The sequence below is a fragment of the Alnus glutinosa genome, chromosome 1 (assembly GCF_958979055.1).
Source record: "Alnus glutinosa chromosome 1, dhAlnGlut1.1, whole genome shotgun sequence".
NCBI lineage: Eukaryota > Viridiplantae > Streptophyta > Magnoliopsida > Fagales > Betulaceae > Alnus > Alnus glutinosa.
In genome coordinates this window covers 17,012,728-17,027,713 of record NC_084886.1, presented here as the reverse complement: position 1 = coordinate 17,027,713, position 14,986 = coordinate 17,012,728, and the positions used below count along the sequence as shown (strand labels likewise).

Sequence of the window (14,986 nt, the reverse complement as noted above, 5' to 3'; positions counted from 1 at the left end):
GTTTTATTCTTCATAATCTGTCGCCCTAGATAACCTTACAAAAGGAAAGGGGTCAACGTACTAAGCAGCTTGTAGTAGAACATTAGCAGAGAGACCTGTGAACATTGTCAGTATTGCAAACTACGTCGCTTTTACTCAATATATGAACACTAAAAAAAATGCCAACTATACTTTGTTATTGATATCAGGTAACAATAGAGACAATATAGGCAAATGTTTCCCTTTACTTGAAGAATGGCGGTGGGCAGGTCGCACTAAAGCAGGTTTTGTGAAGTTCTTGAATCTTTACAGTAAAGAACTACATCTCTGGTGGAATATCTTGTTGAAAGAGAAGAAGAAGAAAAAAAAAACAATGTTACAGAAAATCACACTTAATAAATTTCTATAGACAGATCAGAGTCCAATCAAATTGTGTTCCTGATCATGAAGTTATCTTTACATTTTTCCCGCAGGAACACATTCAGCCAAAATATGCAGAAACACCAGAGCAAAAAGAAAAAGATTCTATAAAAAGATGACTTACAATAGGGCACTTCCTTCGAATAACACTGGAATTCAGAAACTAGGAAAAAAAAAATGTCATAAATCTTAGCAGCTTCTATGTCAAACAACTTCACCATCTCCAGTCATTCCCTCTTGAAGCTTCCGATGTCTGTTTAGCATTTGCATGTTCCTTCTGGTCGGGCCATATAGAAGTTTCAGTCATTATTGTGGTGAGAGATGCAATGCTAATACCTATTTCCATGAGGCTGCAGTCACAACAAAGTATGAAACAACTTGATCAGATGTTGACGAAGATTGGCTAACATCGAACAAATGTTATGTTTGCTTCATCCAAGTGCTATTTTACTTTTATTGTTTTGTGTTTCATAGACAATCTCTATGAGTTATGGTTGGTTGATACTCACATCATATGAAACAAGGGATCTGCAGTAGTTTGCATTTGTGAGGACTGTACTGTTGGATCCACACTCACTCTCTTTGAGGGAAACTGTAGATCTGTCAAGCTTGATTGACCAAGGATATTGATAGTTTTGAGCAGTTGAACCCACATGTGAAGATGATCTCTGCATCCGCACAGCCCTCGGGACATTCCTTCCTTCCATTGATACCCTGCGCCGGCTTGGTTGCCTCTCAAATGTGTCTGGCCTTTGCTTTGGTGCACTCTGTGACCGGACCTTGGCTTTTGAAGATTCTGTATTGGCCATGTAATTTGGGAATAATGGGTAGTCGTAGGCCATAGGTTCTGCATAATTTGGTCTCGGAAAAGCGAAAGGAACTCTTGAAGGATCGGGTTTCGACACGGCGGAGTAGTACTGCGGGCTGCTTTGCGCTGTGTCGAAGGAATAGTCCTCAAAATGTCCACTGCAGGCTCTTGGGGTCATATCTGTCAGAGCTGATGGAGCTGGTGAGGCCTGGTAGTTGTCTTGCTTTGAGTGTGCACAATTTGCTCCATAATGTTCATATTGGGAGTGGCTGGAGTAGCTATTTCTGCTCTTTAAACTTCCCTTTGACCCACCAAGATCCATCTCCACAATCTTAATGTCCTCCTCCATGCCTTGATCCATGTCCTAGATGCACAAAAACCAGATTGCAGATCAGCGTTGTAGAGAGTGCATAGGTGTGTGTGACTTCTTTGCCCCACCTGGCAATTCAAAAGTTTCTACATTTTCCCATCTTTTGTTATGTTGTCAAAGAAGTGAAGAATAAGAGAGAAAGGATCATTTTTTTCTTAGCTTTACCCAAAAAAAAAAAAAAAAAAAAAAAAAAAACACATTCAAGAATGTTTTCATTTCTCTTTTGTGACACTGAATAACAGGATTCTGTCAAATAAATGACATTTCAATCATTTGTTGTTAACAATATTTGTTGGTGAACAAATGGAATGTTCCCTTTCTAAATTACTTTGGCTGGATGCAAGGAATTTCTCTTTGATAGTAAATAAGATCTTGAAATAGGAAAATACTTCTAGAAAAAGATGAAACTAACATGATAGTTGTGTCTGAACCGATTGTCTTGTGTCGATTTTCTGTGGGCAGAAATCCTATGATTAATAGGCTTTGCATCTTCAACCATCCGGATCCTCTGTGCCAGAGCTCTAGCCTGTACTGTCACCAGTGCCTGCATGCACCGAAGTGTAGCCGTGGCCTGTTTCCTCACCAGGTGACCTCTCACCAACGCCTGTAACTTCACTAATCCTTTCAATGCTGATAGCGCTTTCCTTGCCTGTAACAACACCAATGAAGCAGTTCACAATTTGCATTAATTTTCATCTTTCCCACATTTGGGTTATTAATCAATGAATCCTCTGAGTTTTAAATAGATAATTTGGCTACAAAGTATAGATAGGGAGTCCCAGAGTTCCTTACCAAATAAGAACGGAACACGGATTGAATTTTTGTGGCAGCAGCCTCTTCAATCGCGCTGGCTCTGCCATTGGCAGCTGCTGTGATTCGAATCACTGCAGCCGCAGCCTGTGCAGCAGCCACCGCGGCATCAGTTGCGGCAGCTGTTGCTGCCGCCATTGCCATGGCATGCCTTTTCTGCTCATTCTCTGTGTCCAACATGGTCTGTACCACTGGCGACATGGTGGCAATTGGTTCTGTAGAATTCGAGTCTTTTGAAGCCGCTGCGGTGGCAGAAGATCTTCGAAAACTCCATCTCCTTTTCTCTTTTGGGGTTGTCTGTGGGATTGAAATTGGAGTCGTTGGATTAGTCTCAATGACAATGGAAGAATTCTGATTACTTTGCAACTTTTCCTTGTCTTTCCTCCCTGTCAAGATGCTTCTAAGCCACTTGCTAGTCTTCCCCATCTCCTTCAAAACTTTCTAAGCTGCAGCAGAAACATATATAGAACTATCGAAGAAAGCAACAAATGATACTGTTAGATCTCTCCTGCCAACATTTGATAAGTAGCTTTCAACAATATAATGGTCCTCCTCATCAGAACTGAACATAATTGCTCTTTGTTTGACAGCCTAATTCTACTGTTCTATTGGCCCATCTCAGTTATCACTACCATATAATGTGTCTTCATATATTTTAACTACCATTTACAGAGGATGATCTGGTCTTTGTGGCCTGTTTATTAGGTGTGGCCTGTTTGAGGGGCAAGAAATAGGAATCTCCCGGATGAGCCACATGCACCCTCCTGGAAGTTAATGGTAGTGATCCTGATCCCTGCCTTTCATTGAGTTTTCTAAGCTACCCATTTTGTCCTTGCAGGAGTTCTTCATTGTGAATAGTCAGCTAGGGTGTTTTGGTCACAATTTGATGTTGGTTAATGTGGGATGGACAGGATCAGAAGCCATGTGAAAATAGCTCATGAACATGCAGAATCCGTGTAAAATACTCATATCTGAGCGGGGAAAGCTGTCCACTTGCGGGTCCATTTCAGGGTCATGGATTTTAGAAATTGGGAGACCTTGTGGGTTTGTGGGGTCCATATACACAAGTGTCGCAGAAGATAAAAAGATTTATGTTGGGGTGCCTGGGTGTTTGCACGTGCTCCTCCTATCCTAGTTCTTGGAGTCAAGTCCAAGCTTTCCATGATCCAAGCAAGAAGTCATTCTACCCCTCTTTTCATCATTTCCTGTGTCAAAAAGGCTGCACTTCTAAAAGCTTTTATAGAGAGTAGTTGTTCTTGGAGACGGGTGAATTAATGTGATTCACTACCAGCTGCCTTCCCTTATTGGCAAGGACCATCATACTACCATTAGATCAGTTCGGTCATTATTACATGTAGATCTTATGAAAGGTGGAATTGTTATATATACGGGCAAAAGCGGTAGGTCTGGGCTTTTAAAGCATCTTTAGATGTATTAGATCCTTCGAGTCTTTATGGCTTCAACGGTGAAAAAAACATACCAGAAACCATTAAAGGTGTGATTGAACAGAACTTCAGAATACAACTTTTGAGCTTAACCTCAACATTGCTGGTTAAGGAGGAAGAGACTAATATTCCCTACAGGCTACAGTGATCATATACCTTTCTCTAATTTGCATTACATACCCTAACTAACGCAACTTGGAATAAAGACAAATGCTTACTAAAGTGTATTTTAAATAATGTATTCAACTCGATCGAATCATAAAGGAGACTTGAACCTCTTGGATTGGTGGTGGTTAGAATATGAACATCTATCATTGATGGGGTCTGACCCCATTTGGCCCATCTGTTAGACCACAAGATGTTCAACAGCAGATATTGGCAAAAGCAGGTTTGGAGTAGGATTTGCCTAGAAGAGTCCTTGCAGGAGTCAATAAGCTTTGATGAGTGGTAGTCTAATTGGTTTCGAGATGAGGTATGGAAGGCTAGTCCTGTAGATTATTTGATTTTGAAAACTTTTGGTTGTCCTAGCTACTTATTGTCATGCGAGTGAGAGTAAGTTTGAGCCTAGGTTAAAGAAATGTATATGTTTTGGTTATGTTGATAGGGTGAAAGGATATAAATTATAGTGGTATGATCCTAAATCACATAAGTTTATAGTCAGTAAAAATGTTACGTTTGATGAATATGTCATGATTCACCCAAGAAAAGAGTGTTGTTTCTGTAGAAAAGAAACATGGTTACAGCAAGGAGATGGAGCTTCAGGTGAAAGCTTCACAGAGGGTGCGAGACGACACTCGAGATGAGGCCGTTGTAGATGGCCATAGTTCAAGTTGTAATGATGATGACCTACAAGAGGAACAAGAGTCCAACATTGAAACTAGTAGATATATGAGGCATATTGGACTACCTCAAAGATATGACTATATAAGTAGTTAATCTGAAAAAAAATAAATTAAAAAAAAATGTGAGTTGTTGCCATGAATGAGAAGATTGAGTCTTTTCATGCAAATCATACTTGAGAATTGGTGAAATTGCGTAAAGGCATTAAGACTATTGGATTCAAATGGGTCTTTAAGAAAAATGAAGGGATCTGAGGGGTTGAGGATGCTAGGTTCAAGGCACCGCTCGGTGGCAAATGGCTATAGTCAAAGAGAGAGTGTGGACTTTAATGGAGAAAAGTGAAAACATAGCTCTATTCGTGTGTTACTTGTCATGGTTGCTCTATTTGATTTGTAGATTGAATTACTTCATATGAAAACTACTTTTCTACATGGCGAGTTCGAAAAAAACTATGCGCATGAGCCAAAAGGGTTCATTGTTGAAGAAAAAGAACATTTTTGTCGATTTAGAAGATCATTTTATAGTTTGAAACAGTCTCTGATGCAGTGGTTAAGCATTTTGACAGCTTTATGGTAGATCATGGTTACTCTAGAAGTAGCCATGATTTTTGTGTGTACTACATGCAATTATCATATGGTTCATTTGTCTAGTTGTTGATTTGTGTGGATGGCATGGTTATTGTTGCTAAAAGTATGTTAGAAATTAAAAGATTGAAATCTCAGTTGGGTGATAAGTTTGAAATTATGATTTGGGTGTTGTGATGAAAATATGAGGGATGGGGATTCACAGGGATAGAAAACCAGGAAAATTGTACTTCTCGTAGAAAAAGCACATTGAGAATGCATTTCAATGCTTTGGTATGCAGAATTCTAAACCAGTGACTACTTCACTTGCTACTCATTTCAAACTTTCAACAGCGTTATGATCGCAGAGTGAGAGGAGGAGTAGATCATGTCACATGTTCCTTACTCTAGTGCAATTGGGAGCATCATGTATGTTTTGGTGTGCATTCACCTAGATATTTCACAAGCAATCAATATTGGTAGTATTTACATTGTCAATCCTAGCAAGGTTAACTGGCAGGCAATGAAATTGATATTTCGGTATTTACAGGGTACTACAGATGTTAGTTTAGTCTATAATAGATGCAGTGGTTTCGGTTCCAATGTCATTAGCTATGTTGATTCAAATTATGCTGGTAATCTTAATAAGAAAATATCTTTGACAAGTTATGTTTTCACTCTCTCGAAGTGTGCCATTAGTTGGAAGATGACATTACAATCGACAGTTTCTTTTTCAACCACGAAGGCAAAGTATATGGCAATAGTAGAGGTAGTGAAATAAGAAATTTGACTTAGAGGTCTGGTTGGCGATCTGGATTTATAGCAGAATGTGACTTTTATATTTTACTACAGCCATAGCGCAATACATTTGACCAAAAATCAAATGCATCATGAAAAGATCAAGCATATTAATGCCGATATCATTTTTCTTGGGAGGTTGTGACACATAGTGATATCACAATGAATAAAATTGCTACGGCAGAAAATCATGCAAACATGTTGATTAAAATTATTCTAGTAATTTCTGTTTCTTAGGAATCTTAAAATTATTTTTCCACACCCATTCTCCCACCCTAAATTGAGTTGGTTCAATTATTTTCGGTGTGCAGAATTTTGTTATGTATCACCATCATACATGAGTAGAAGTATAATAATCTACTAATATTTTCTTAAACAATTAGTTGGCAGTCACATGGCATGTTTATATGCTCCCCCTTTGACCAGGTTTAAGGTGTTTGGTTCTGGGAAACAGTGTTTTGGGATTTGCCCATTTCTCTACTCCACCACTCGAATCAATCATTAATCACCTTGTAATTCTCTATTCACTTCTATCAATCTGTAAATTACTATGTAGATTGACTGGGAGTTTTAGGTTGTAGATTTTTTTTTTTGGTTAAAGATTTCTTTTGAGAGTTTGCCGCGCTGTATACAATGGGTGTCAATGGTTCATGGGCCAACATGTTTAGCCTAATTAACTTAGTTGCCATTAATAAGAATTAAACTCTGTCATCCAACCCATGGATCACTATGGATGTGATTATCCAGAAGATCACTTAGGTGGGGAAAGCAGAGATACCTGTGTTTTCTTTTCTCCCCCATTTGATTGTCAATTATATCATGTGCAAAACACAAAATATATATCCCTTCAAAGACATTCTGTGGGTGAGGCAATAATAGAATTATGGCAGATTAATAAGACTAATTTATTTATTACATTGTCTGAGCATTTTGGTTCAAAAGATCATGGGAAAAGTGGGTCTAGTACCTAAAAGAAACACTAATTTAATTGATATAATGGTTATAAAGTGTGTTTAAAGATTATAGATGCATGTGAAAGATATCTTGATTGGAGGCATGGAATCTGTAGATGCTCCTTTCTTTCTTTCTTTCTTTCTTTCTTTTTGTTTGTACATGCATCTCTTTCTTTCATGTGCAATGTGCCTAAGAAATTTAGAATTAAGTTTTCCTGTCTCTCAAGTCTCAACAGTAAACTTTGTATCGTTCCCCATTTTTACGTGCCAATATCACTTTTTTGTCAGCTTTTGTCGGCAAGGGCCTCACCTCAACCCATCCCATCATCCCACCAAGTGCATTTAGCAACATGGCCACGCCCTATTTACTAGCCATGTATATACGTGATAGTCTAGCATTGTTTTGAATTAGGCATGAGTTATTTTAAAATCGTTTAAAATATGTATTACTAAAGATGCCAAAAAAGGCTCAAATAATTAAAATATACTCAAAATATCACGTAGATAATATTACGTAGATAGCGAATAATAACCATAAAGATGCGGTTAATAAATATTATGTTTATATATAAAAGTGATATTCGGAAATTTTGCAAACGAGACTCTGAATATTACAAAAAACTGCATTCTCATCCACGTCGACGCCCCCTAAATTAAACACAAAAATGAATTACTTGTGTTATGTGAGAAGGGTAGACAGTGTGGTAAAACAGGTGCATGTACAACGTCAACATCTTCCACCCTTTGCGATTTGCATCACCGATGGTCTTGGATCATGTAGGATTTGCTCTCCAATGGAGTATGAATATCTTCTGCACCTGCAAGTTCCCAAGGGCAACAACTATCATTAATTACTCCAAAGTTAAAACATTTTTGTGGTAATTTGGATTGTACTGGATCCCTTTGTGTCATTATCTTAGGGTTACTTTCACGGCACCTGTAAATTGTAATATGGGTTGAAGCTTTCACTTTCCTTGATGGTTTTAATGAATGCCATCACAATCGAACCATCTACCGACAATATTCCATTTGTATCAGCCCAATTAAATCGTTGATCTTTTTTTTTTTTTTTTTTTTTTGGTCACTACCAAAAATCTGCGAGTTAATACTTAGGATATGTTTGGAATTGCGATTTCGTACGTAAAAATTACGATTCTAAATTAAATCGCAAAAAATTAATCGTTTGGGAATTGAGTTTTTAAAAAAACTGTGGTTTGAAAACGTAAAAAACTGTTTTTTCAAATCGTAACAAAGATTGTTTTTTTTTTTAAAACGCAGAATTTTAATGGCTAACGTGCCATTTTGTCAAACATTTAACTGCGTTTTTAAAAATCACTTTTTTAAAATAAATATTTTAAAATTACTATTTATAAATCACATCTTTTAAAATCACAAACTTAAACGGTTCTTTAGTTGCGACAAAAACATCATATACAAAGCTGTGCCATATTTTAAGTCGGGGTTGTTATGAGTCGTCCAATTGTAAGGCCATCTCCAACAAATTTGCTATTTTAGCCAAAATAATCAAATTTGACTTTTTTTGCTTTTTTTTCTTCTCCAACAGAATGGTTACTTTAACCATTTTTCTAAACACATGAACAGTAAATAGCCAACATTGGCTATTCACTGTTCATGTGTTTAGACTTTTTTTATTAATTTTTTCTCTCCCCCTCTCTCCCTCTCTCCCTCTCCGATCGCTCTTCGTCCCTCTCCGTTCCTCTCTGTCACTCTCCGTCCCTCATCTAATATTTTCTCAATCTCTCACTCTCCCTCTTCGTCCCCTCTAGTCCTGATGCCTAATGAAACCATCCGCCCCTCTCAGTCAACACCACCAACCCCTTCGCTCTCCTCCACCGCCACTGCCCTTCTTTCCTCCGTCCCCAGCAACGTCGTCATTCTCACCCAAGACCTCGCCAATGAGCTCGTCCTCGTCGACACCAAGCCCGACACCCTTTCCTCCAGCACGTTGTTACCTTTCTCCCCCACATCAAAATCCGCGCCTCCGTCGACTACGCCGTCACCGTCGGATCCGATCTCTGCATCGTCACTGCCAAGGCCCGCCAGATCCTTGACTCGTCCAGGTTTTGGTTCCTCGTCGCCGATCATCTTGACGCTCGCCAATCCTCATCGCCGATCCTCATCAGCTCAAGAAATGAGACGGGTTGGGGTTGGGGAGATGGGTTGGGGTTGGGGGAGACCGGAGAGTGAGAGGGAGAAGTGGAAAAAAAAAAAAAAAAAAAAAAAATTTAAAGAAATGAAGAATGGAATAGAGATTATTGTTGGAGTGTTTTTAAGATAGCTAGTGGTTAAAGTAGAGATTTGTACTTTTTGAGTAGCTATTTTAACTCCAACTACTGGAGATGGCCTAATATAATTAGAGGGCTTTTGATTTTGGACTCAATCCATGTTGTAATAAGTCAGGCCCAGAAGGATTTTGACATATAATAAGATGCATGAACATTTATTTCTCTTCGCATTCCATAGATTAAAAATAATATATATATATTACATGCAGAGGAATTGAAGAGTCTTGTTTTCTCTCATATTAAAGATAATCCAAAAAAAAAAGCCCATTTGAAGTCATCAATTGACTGGGCTATGGTTGTCTGATTGCCAAGCCCAATTTCCAAGCCTTGTCACAACATTCCGAAGTATCAATTGACTTGGCTAATGGGCTTTGGTTTTCCTTATCAAGGAACGGGTCTCATTAAACAAATTTTCAAGTCTTCATTGGATTAGAATGCCTTACAATGATGTTGAGATTTCGGTTCAAAAAAAAAAAAAAATCTCTGACAATTATCGCTTTGAAGTGTAGATAATTCAAACCGATGATTGTGAGAGACTACTTATAAAAATCATCTGACCGAGTAAGTAATTAACCAGTTCAATTTTTATTTAGTTTGGTGGATCTCATAAATAGTCTCTCACAATTACTTGCTTCAGTTGCTTCAATCGTCTATACTTCGAACAAATAATTTTAGATAATTCTAATCCGTTCTCATTTCCTCCCTTATGAATTGTAGTTTTACATGGTTATCAACTCCTCGTTGAGTTAGATGCATCAGCACATGATGACTAAAAACTATTAGTGTTAAGTGAGTAACAACTAAGATTATTGTTCTCAAAGGGTAGCTCAATCGGCTGAGGATTAGGTCTCATGAAGTGAATGTCATTAGTTCGAATCTCCTCCCCCCTTGTATAGCCATGTCAAAAAAAAAATAATAAATAAATAACAGAGATTACTGCTAGGAGCAAAATGCATTAATATTAGGTGCCAAGTTTGAATGGTAAGATAAAACGTTGGATTAATTTGTGTTAAAATATAAATTAAATAATTAAATATAGTAATTTTTATTAGCTTAATTTTTTATATATATAAATTGTGATTTAATATGGTATAAGAACAAAAATATATATGGAGAATTGTTTAAATATAATTAAATGGTTAAATTCTTCAATGTATATCTATTTAAAACTTTTAAAATAAGTAATAAAAAGAGATGTGAAAAAAATTAGTAAAATTTTAAAACATAATAAAATAATTAAATGCATTCATTCTAAACCGTTTAAACTTTTGAAATTCCCATTGCTATGTAGCCACTACGTACGCAGATGGTCCTCAATAGGTAAGGCCTCCACTGTAGCATACTTCAATTCATGTGGCTCAATAGTCTAGTACTGCGATTGGGAGACTTTTCTTGCTTTCAAATCTGACTTTGCTGCCTAAACAGTGAATGCCCATTTATGAGCTACTCTTATCACTTGTCTATTTATTTGACCTTTTTTTTCTTTTTAGGCCAAAATTGTTGTATTCCTAGTCCTAACGGTTGATTTCTCTACGAGAGTTAAAGAGTCTCCAAAGGGCGTTAATGCACTGTTTTTATTGGTATTAACTATTAAAGGTTGGGTTAACTATTGATTTTTCTATTCAAGTTGAAAAGTCTCATTTTCTCGCACAACTTTTTTTCTTTCAAAATTGTAGTTTTTTTTTTTTAACAAACTTGTCTTATGGAGCCTTACTTCACTAGAGACCTTAGGCAATCGCTTAAGTCACCGAATGAAAAACAAATAAGGGTTTGAATTTTGAAGGTGGCCGAACCACCCTTAAGGATCTAGGGATGGTTTTTACTACAGCTCTCATGCGATAGTTTTAAACTACCGCAGGAAAGCCGGATTCCAAAACAAAAGCTAATTATGTTGAGGAAAGGCTAACCAAGGCCCCATTCTAACTATTAGAGTAATAAACTCTAATTTATTGAGTTTGAATGAAGAGTGAAATACTTCCTAAAAAATAATACTGTCAAAAAAATATTATTAATAATAAATATGAAAAATGAATAATTGATATAATATATTAAAGGTGCGGTGAAAAGGAGCCCAATCCCAACTTCCAACAACCCACTTTAAGATGTAAGCTCTATGGGTCAGCCACGTTAGCTAATAGCTAGCTTCCGACTTAAAAGATCCCCCCATGATTTCAAACTAGTACGCGTACTCCATTAAATACGTACAACCGCCTCTCTCTGTGTGTGTTTGCCTGCCTGTGTGACTCTGTCCGTGTGAGAGAGATGGCTTCCAGCAGCTTCATTGCCTTTCTTGCTGTTCTGCTTCTTCTGCAACCTCGGATTGCTCTAAGCAACGTTTTGTCCCCTCTGCTCTCTCCTGTATTTGGTTTGTTGCTGACCTTGTACTCTCTCTCCTCAATTTCTTTTACCATTTCTCCTTGGCCTCTGCCTCTGGGTCATAATTACTAATTAGGCTCTTGTGTTTTCGGGATATTATGGCATTTTAACAACTGGGTCTTCCTTGATTTTCGTATCTGTATTACTTTGGGTTAGGATTTTAAGGAATTTGATCGTGCTGATGATTTTCATATAATTATGCTCTTTCTTTTTTGTTCTTTTTCTTTTTTTGCTTCCTTGGTGACCACAGATGATGTGTGCAAAGAAGTGGAATGTGGAAAAGGAACTTGCAAGCCATCAAGTACTAGCACTTTCTTCTTTGAGTGTGAATGTGAGACTGGGTGGAAGCAGGCTCGCCCTGATGGTGGCGATCACCCCAACTTTCTCCCTTGCGTGATTCCCAATTGTAAGGGCTATCCACTCTCTCCTCCTCTCTTTCTCATGCGAATCCAAGTGGATTATGTGTATTTGAAAGTTTTACTACAGAGTTTTTCTTTCAATAACTTGAGCACTATTTCCACTGCGAAGAAATTTGTTCATGGATTGCTTTGTCTTTGTGTTACAATCTAACGACATAATTTTTTAGCAATTAATGGCTGCTATTCTTAGTAGTTTTGGTGGTGTTTGTTGATGGCATCAGAATACTTTTTATAGTTCAATATGATTTGGGATAGTTGAAGAGGTCGTAAAAGTTGGATGAAATTGATTGTATTAGTTGATTTCTCCCACTAAATATTAAAGGACAAGATTTCTTGCAGAGAGGAAGAGTTGGAATAACAATAGCAAGATTAAATACAGATAAATAATAAGTAAATGATATTTAATATAAGTTGGTAACGCATGTCAATCACACCCTAATCTTCTCAGACCCGTGTCATGCCGAGATGTCGATGTTGGACCTAAGCCGAAGATTAGTGTTAATTTTACATGTTGGGTAATAAGCCTTAAGATTCTAATATGAATATTTTGATATAGTTTAACCATAGTTAAATGAATCCATTGATGATGCTGATCGTTTTTGGGTTTTTTTAGGTACCATTAATTCCTCCTGTGCAAATGCCTCCTCACCTGTCCAAGAGAAAGAAAGGAGAGCTAATGAGTCATTCTTTGATGGTAATAACTTTATATCTTTAACCTTGTATTTTGTCATGTTTTCTTTAAACTATTATTATTATTATTACTTGATGCATTTTGTTGTTTATCTTATAGCCTGCCACTGGAGCGACTGTGGAGGCGGCGTCTGCAACAAGACATCAGCTTTCACATATAGTTGTGAATGTGCCGAGGGCTATTATAATCTTCTCAATCATACTGCCTTACCATGTTTCGAGGAATGTAAGGGCAGAGACCTATAAGTGGCTAGAGAAAATATATAGCAGTTGTTATGGCAAAGGGATAAAATTAAGATTGCTAATAGATTATTTACAAATAGTGTGTACATAAGGGAATTCCTGGCTGAGTTTTCTTCCTGTTTGTATTTTAGGTGCGATTGGAATGGAATGTAAGAACCTCGGGATTACACTATCAAACAAATCTACTTCTGTGACTCCAGCATTGGCTGACGATGGTAAGAACCAAGGTGAGGCCGGAAATTCTCACCTTTTTTTTTCTGCTTTTGCCAACACAAATAGAAGGAAAATATATGGTAATGTCTTATGCGGAGTGTTTTTTTCTGCAATAAATCCCATCCAGCTAGTAATTCAACCAATATCTTTATCTAGCCTTAAGCCAAGTGGTCTGTAGCCATTGTTCCTTAGTGCAACAAGTTGCGAGTATCCATCGGTTGTGGGGTTGAGACGCATTAGTAGCGCATCTTATTTTTCAGCTCTATGAGTTAAACTCTTGATCATATGTTTTTTTTTATTTTTAACAATCCATGAAGAACACACTTTCGTCTTCTTTTTTTGTATGGAGCTAAAAAACAAAGCGATTCATCGACCCCCCTTGCAACTAAGAGTGCAATTAAGGTAAAAATTGATGTAGAAGATGCAACCAATAGGGCTGTTCTCCTATTAGGATTTAAACCCCTTAACCCTTAAAGCCTAAATGGCTTATTTGCCGGTCGGAGTCTATTTGTTCTGGTTATAGAACTTCAATATCTTTTCACTACATCACCATTTAATAACTGGCATACAAATTGAGCTATTTGAGTTCTTGAGATTGATCTTCCTCAGCTTGATCAATTGTTTGGCCTGTTTTCTCTTTTGCAGCAACTTCAATTCTACAAGGCAATTCTCTTTGTTTGACAATCCTGATGATGTTCATGGCTATGGTTTTGTGGAAATAGGATGACTTTTAAGCATATGCACTAGCCTCTGGCCTTGTATTTTGCTTTAGCTCCATAGATTTCGATATTATACAATTTTTTTGATTTTCCTTTGAGGTCTGCTGCCTGTCCCATATAGCCACTGCATTTCTCTGTATATTTTTGCATGTCTTATAAATAAATTACCACATGAACTCAGGGAGTAGTCCATTGTATTTGTATAGTTATTACTCGGCATAGGATTTGAAAGGGGAGCTTTTTATGGAGCATATTTCATGCTTCTGTCAGTCATTTTCCTTGTTTGTTTAGTAGAACATGATTTGGTGATTCTCTTTAGCTTTATTATTTATTTATTTATTTATGTATGTTAGAAAGTGAGACCGGTAGTAATTTGTTATCTTTGGAAAATGATTTTTGCACAACTCAAATGCACAACTCTTATACAACCTAAAACACATTAGTGGGATCATGCATGTGGGACCCATCATGCATGGGTTCTATCAATGTGTTTTGAGTTATGTAAAGTTATGCATTTGGGTTGTGCAACAAACACATTCCGTTATCTTTTAACTTGTTTCTTGATTGACGATATGAGGGACGTTTGGATGCAAGTTGAATTTTTTTTCAACTTGCTCCAGTATTTGGGTTTAATACAACCCAAATTATTCTCGATTTTACACCCAATTTTTCTGTCTGATTTTTTTTTTTTTTTTTTTAAATAAAGTACTTAAAGGTGTGGGACCCATCTAACGCGTTAATGATCTAACACAGACCAGGTGAAATGCATTTGCAAAAAAAAAGTACACATTATCAATGATCTGACCGAAAATAATAATTGTTTTAATCATTATTCTACACTAATTTTTATAACTCTAATAATTCTACACAACTTTTCATACCACTAATCATTTGCTACCATAGTTTTCTATAAAAAAAAATAGTCTTATACAACTCTCACCTAAACATAATTTTAAATATAATTTAAATTTTACTAAACATCCAAACATTTTTTTTTTGCCTTAAAATTTGCACCCCAAGTAATAATTGCATTT

The 14,986-nt window shown here is 37.0% G+C and overlaps 2 protein-coding genes across 3 annotated transcripts; one reads left to right on the top strand and one right to left on the bottom strand.

The window, feature by feature from the left end:
- Positions 1-353: 353 nt before the first annotated feature.
- On the bottom strand, positions 354-3,188 carry LOC133875180 (protein IQ-DOMAIN 19). Its single transcript, XM_062313217.1, has 4 exons — positions 2,370-3,188; positions 1,990-2,226; positions 909-1,571; positions 354-749 (listed from the first exon to the last, which is right to left on the bottom strand). The coding sequence occupies exons 1-4, from the start codon at positions 2,811-2,813 to the stop codon at positions 729-731; spliced, it is 1,365 nt and encodes a 454-aa protein (XP_062169201.1). The 5' UTR covers positions 2,814-3,188; the 3' UTR covers positions 354-728.
- Positions 3,189-11,440: 8,252 nt separating this feature from the next.
- Positions 11,441-14,270, top strand: LOC133858605 (uncharacterized). 2 transcript variants are annotated; one of them, XM_062294085.1, is made up of 6 exons: positions 11,441-11,657; positions 11,919-12,074; positions 12,701-12,781; positions 12,878-13,003; positions 13,152-13,235; positions 13,879-14,270. In XM_062294085.1, the coding sequence occupies exons 1-6, from the start codon at positions 11,555-11,557 to the stop codon at positions 13,953-13,955; spliced, it is 627 nt and encodes a 208-aa protein (XP_062150069.1). In that variant the 5' UTR covers positions 11,441-11,554; the 3' UTR covers positions 13,956-14,270. The 2 variants fall into 2 exon arrangements, with proteins under 2 accessions (XP_062150069.1, XP_062150068.1); XM_062294084.1 differs by having other exon boundaries at positions 11,443-11,657; positions 13,152-13,247.
- Positions 14,271-14,986: the final 716 nt, after the last annotated feature.